This window comes from Chiloscyllium plagiosum, unplaced genomic scaffold (assembly GCF_004010195.1).
Source record: "Chiloscyllium plagiosum isolate BGI_BamShark_2017 unplaced genomic scaffold, ASM401019v2 scaf_81070, whole genome shotgun sequence".
In the NCBI taxonomy this organism is placed as follows: domain Eukaryota; kingdom Metazoa; phylum Chordata; class Chondrichthyes; order Orectolobiformes; family Hemiscylliidae; genus Chiloscyllium; species Chiloscyllium plagiosum.
The window spans coordinates 8,106-13,478 of record NW_025207785.1 but is presented as its reverse complement, the minus strand read 5'-3'; the positions used below and the strand labels follow the sequence as shown (position 1 = coordinate 13,478).

Sequence of the window (5,373 nt, the reverse complement as noted above, 5' to 3'; positions counted from 1 at the left end):
AGAGAGAGAGAAGGCACTGGGTGGACTCACTGCGTGATGGTGTTGGTGTCCAGATCGACACAGAGCACATCATGGGGTAGGTCATAGAGCTCGAAGTAGCTGGAGTGCACCCCCACGATGAAGGGGACGGGCGCACTCAACACATCTGCCAGGTTGAGCGGGCACAGTGGAATGTACGGGCACTGCCAACGGAACGGAAAGATCATCTGGAGATCGGAAACAGGTATGAGCGGGGAAGAGAGAGAGACACAGAGAGAGATGGAGAGAACACATTAATGACCATGAAGGTGGAGGACAGCAGATGAAGCGAGCGAATGTTTCAGGGAAGGCGACAGAACATATAGCCCTTCTACGGTAGGAGGTGGAATATAAAAGGGAGGATGTTTGCACTGGTGAGGCAAAGGCCTCCAACCCCATGTACAGCTCTGGAAGAGTCAAAGGGATTCCAGCAGAGATTCGCCAGGGCATTTTCTGAGTTCCAGGGATTAATTCACAAGATTTCATGTAAATTACGGAATGTGGATGGGTGAAGTGTGGTTTGATTGAGATGTTTTTGACCTTCTAGGAGTTGATAAAATCATGAAGAGTATAGATATGGTGAACGGTCGGTGCCTTTCCCCTAGTATGGGGAGGTTTCAAGATGCATTGGACTCATTTTTAAGGTGAGCGGAGAGAGATTTAATAAAGGCAAATATTTTGCACAGAGGGTGATTGGTGTGTGGAATGAACCTCCCTGAGGAAGTGGTGGATATGGGGACAATGACAATGATTAAAAGACATTTGGATAGATACATGAATAGGAAAGGTTTGCAGGGATATGGGCCAGGCACAGGCAGGTGGGACTAGGTTAGTTTGGGATTATGTTCAGCACGGACTCGTTGGACCGAAGGGTCTGTTTCCGTGTGTATGACTCTATGACCATGAGTGGGAATGATTAGTCAATAAAGAGAACCCTCTTATGTTGGCAGTAACATTTAGATCAAGGGGTCATCAGTTTAAAATCAGGAGCAGCTCCTTCAGGGAGAGGAACACTTCACCAGGAAGGGCAGGTGGCTGCTCAGGGGCATCTGGAATTATGGTATCAGAGTCGTACATCACGGAAACAGACCCTTTGGTCCAACGGGTCCATGCCAACCCTAAATTAATCTAGTCCCATTTGCCAGCATTTGGCCCATATCCCTTGAAATCCTTCCTATTCATGTACCCATCCAGATGCCTTTTAAATGTTGCAATTGTACCAGCCTCCACCACTTCCTCTGGCAGCTCATTCCACGTCAATGGATTTCAGTCACACACCAGCTGTAATCTCACTGAGAGACACAATCGACTCCAAGGGCTAACCTGCTCTTATGTTGCTGGGAATGCTACTCCTTGGTGTTGGAAAGCGAGGTCATGCTGCAATTTGACAGGGCCTTAGTGAGATCACACCTGGAGCAGTGTGCGTGGTTATAGTTTCCTTATCTGAGGAAGATGTTCTGGCGATGGAAGGAGTGGAGCAAAGGTTTACCAGACTGCTACCTGGGATGGCAGGGCTGATGTACAGAGAGGCTGGATAGGTTAGGATTATATTGACCTTGCTGTGTGCACCTCCTGTGCAGCCATTACCCTGTGCGCCTCGTTCTGTCTAAACACTCTACAATCTGTCTCCCCCTGTTTGCCATGACCTGCCTGTACTGCAAAACAAACCTTTTTACTGTACTTAGGGGCATGTGACTACAATACATCAAATCAAACATATTCACCGCAGTTTAAAAGAATGAAGGAGGGATCTCTGAGAAACTGATAAAATTCTACCGGGATGAGACAGGTTCGATGCAGGAAGGATGTTCCCGATGACCAGGGTGTCCAGAATCAGGGTTGATGGCTTCAGGAAAAGGGGTTGACCTCTCGCGTAGGACTGACACGAGGAGAGCTTTCTTCAGCCAGAGAGTGGGGAAGCCTGTGGAAGGCACTAGCACAGAGAGTGGATGAGGCTAGTGGGTGGGGGGAGGGATCAAGGCATATGGGTGGGGGGAGGGATCAAGGTACTGAACTCGATGATCAGCCATGATCATGCTGCAAGGGCCAAATAGCCTACTCCTGCTGCTATCTTTTATGTATTGGTGTTAAAGTTCCTCTGTACCCTCTGGGTTCCCTATCTCAGCGGGAAGCTAATCAAGGTGATAGGGTGAATGGCTGCAGCCAGTTACTGGGAGACTGCAGGCTGCCTGAGCTGAACACCGTCCCTTCGTTCAGAGACAACTATTCCTGTGATACTGTGCCAGTCAATCAGACATCAACCGCAGGGCAGTGACAGAATGAGACACTCACCGAGACCAGGGCCTCACACACACTGGTCAGCACAGCAGGTCGGAGCGAGTGAATCAGCAGTTTGTGCTCAGTAAGGACGGTGAGCAGCAGTGTGACAGTGTTCTCAGCACCCAGGTTCTGCAGCAGAGTGAAATAACTGGCACCACTGAAACACAGTGAAGAACAGGGCACCATTTAACAAGGAGGCAGAATACTGGCCAGGTGACAAACAGCACCAGGGGGAAAAGTAAGGAACACAAAGACTTACATAATACAGATACAGCAGGCATTGCGAATGAGTTCTCTGCAGCATCACCTACCTCAGTAAGAGTGGCGAGGTCACAGGCTGACAAATCAGCAAGTTATCATATGGAGAAAGCTGAAACACACACGCACACACGGCATTCAGTGAGAATCCCCAAAATCCACCAACATGACAGCATTATCCCCAGGGTGAACTCGGACCCCACCGACCTGTCAGCATTCACCCCAGGGTGAACTCTGACCTCACTGATTTGATACCATTAACCCCAGGGTGAACTCTGACCCCACTGACCTGTCAGGATTTATCCCAGAATGAATTCTGACCCCCACCAACCTGTCACAGATTTAACCCCAGGATGAACTCTGACCCCACTGACCTGTCAGCATTAACCCCAGGGTGAATGTTTGGGTCCACTGCTGTTGTCATTTTTATAAATGACCTGAATGAGGGCGTATAAGTATGGGTTAGTAAATTTGCAAATGACATTAAGGTCGGTGGAGTTGTGGATAGTGAAGGAGCTGTAGGTTACAGAGGGGCTTGGATAAGCTGCAGAGCTGGGCTGAGAGGTAGCAAATGGAGTTTAATGCAGAAAAGTGTGAGGTGATTCACTTTGGAAGGAGCAATAGGAATGCAGAGTACTGGGCTAATGGTAAGATTCTTGTTGGTGTAGATGAGCAGAGAGATCTCGGTGCCCATGTACATAAATCCCTGAATGTTGCCAGCCAGGTTGATAGGATTGTTAAGGCGGAATACGGTGTGCTAGTTTTTATTAGTAGAGGGATTGAGTTTCAGAGCCATGAGGTCATGCTGCAGCTGTACAAAACTCTGGTATGGCCACACCTGGAATATTGTGTACAGTTCTGGTCACCGCATTTTAGGAAGGTTAGGGAAGCTTTGGAAAGGGTGCAGAGGAGGTTTACCAGGATGTTGCCTGGTATGGAGGGAAGGTCTTACGAGGAAAGGCTGAGGAACTTGAGGCTGTTTTTGTTAGAGAGAAGAAGGTTGAGAGGTGACTTAATTGAGACAAATAAGATAATCAGAGGGTTAGATAGGGTGGACAGGGAGAGCCTTTTCCCTCGGATGGTGAAAGCTAGCACAAGGGGACATGGCTTTAAATTGAGGAGTGATAGGTATAGGACAGATATTAGGGGTAGTTTCTTTACCCAGAGAGTAGTAGGGGTGTGGAACACTGCCTGCAACAGGAGCAGAGTCGCCAACTTTACGGGCATTTACATGGACATTGGATAGGCACATGGACGAGAATGGAATAGTGTAGGTTAGATGGGCTTCAGATTGGTTTCAAGGGCGGCGCAACATTGAGGGCCGAGGGGCCTGTACCACACTGTAATGTTCTATGAACTCTGACCCCACTAACCTGTCAGCATTAACCCAGCAATAAACTCTGACCCCATTGACCTGTCAGCATTAACCCCAGCGTGAAGTCTGACCCTACTAACCTGTCAACATTAACCCCAGGGTGAGCTCTGACCCCATTGCCCTGTCAACATTAACCCCAGGGTGAGCTCTGACCCCATTCCCCTGTCAACATTAACCCCAGGGTGAGCTCTGACCCCATTGACCTGTCAGCATTAATCGCAGTGCGACCTTTGATCCCACTGACCTGTCAGCATTAACCCCAGCATAAACTCAGACCCTACTAACCTGTCAGCATTAACCCCAGGGTGAGCTCTGACCCCACTGACCTATCAGCATTAACTTCAGGGTGAGCTCTGACCCCAGTGACCTGTCAGCATTAACCTCAGGGTGAGCTCTGACCCCAGTGACCTGTCAACATTAACCTCAGGGTGAGCTCTGACCCCACTGACCTGTCAGTGTTAACCCATGTGATCTCCAAAGCCACCGACCTGCCAGCATTAACCCCAGGGTGAATTCTGATGCCAGTGACCTCCGACCCCACTGACCTGTCAGCATTAACCCCAGGGTGATCGCTGACCCCATTGACCCATCAGTACTAACCCCAATGTGAACTCTGACCCCACTGACCTGGACAAGGATTCGAGGTCTCTGAGGTGATGGAAAAGGAACATTGTGCAAGAAATTCGAAATGTGCCTATGAAAGGAAAATCAGGAATCTGTCAATCGTTAAAAGCTGCCGACAGATTGAAGGTCAAACAATCAAACAGACCGGCCCCCCGCAGGATTGGAGTGAGCCACCACTTACTTCTCAATGGGCAACACATGGGGTCCAGATATTGAGTAGCGATACACAAAGGTTAGAAACTTCTGGAACACGTCAAAGAAGGGCCAATGAGAGAGGACACAGATGCTCTTCTTGGTCTGGATGGATTTGGTGTGAATTGGTCTGCGATCGATCAGACTCAGTAATCCGAGACTCAGGCACTGCCTCTCCGTCAGCTTCTCCCGGCTATAAGCTTCAAAAAACTGGATCGCAGCTCCATAAACCTGCCAGCGGGACAGACCACACCCCGGACTCATTACACCACACTCCACACACCCCGGTCTCATTACACCACACCCCGGAGTCATTACACCTGGTCTGGATGGATTTGGTGTGAATTGGTCTGCGATCGATCAGACTCAGTAATCCGAGACTCAGGCACTGCCTCTCCGTCAGCTTCTCCCGGCTATAAGCTTCAAAAAACTGGATCGCAGCTCCATAAACCTGCCAGCGGGACAGACCACACCCCGGACTCATTACACCACACCCCGGACTCATTACACCACACCCCACACATCCCGGTCTCATTACACCACACTCCACAAACCCCGGGCTCATTACACCACACCCCGGTCTCATTACACCACACTCCACAAACCCCGGGCTCATTACACCACAC

At 49.5% G+C, this 5,373-nt stretch overlaps 1 protein-coding gene across 3 annotated transcripts in view; it reads right to left on the bottom strand.

The window, feature by feature from the left end:
- Positions 1 to 25: 25 nt before the first annotated feature.
- Positions 26 to 5,373, bottom strand: part of LOC122546642 (DENN domain-containing protein 4B-like) — a 10,495-nt gene continuing 5,147 nt past the window's right edge. The window contains exons 4-9 of one of the 3 annotated variants that reach the window (XM_043685311.1): positions 5,071 to 5,198; positions 4,737 to 4,850; positions 4,559 to 4,625; positions 2,610 to 2,668; positions 2,311 to 2,455; positions 26 to 206 (exon numbers count right to left, since the gene is read on the bottom strand). In XM_043685311.1, the coding sequence (XP_043541246.1) occupies positions 27 to 206; positions 2,311 to 2,455; positions 2,610 to 2,668; positions 4,559 to 4,625; positions 4,737 to 4,850; positions 5,071 to 5,198 (693 nt within the window). In that variant the 3' untranslated portion in view covers position 26. Of the gene's footprint in view, positions 207 to 2,310; positions 2,456 to 2,609; positions 2,669 to 4,558; positions 4,626 to 4,736; positions 4,863 to 5,070; positions 5,199 to 5,373 lie in introns of all 3 variants that reach the window. The other 2 variants (XM_043685310.1, XM_043685312.1) reach the window with 2 other exon arrangements.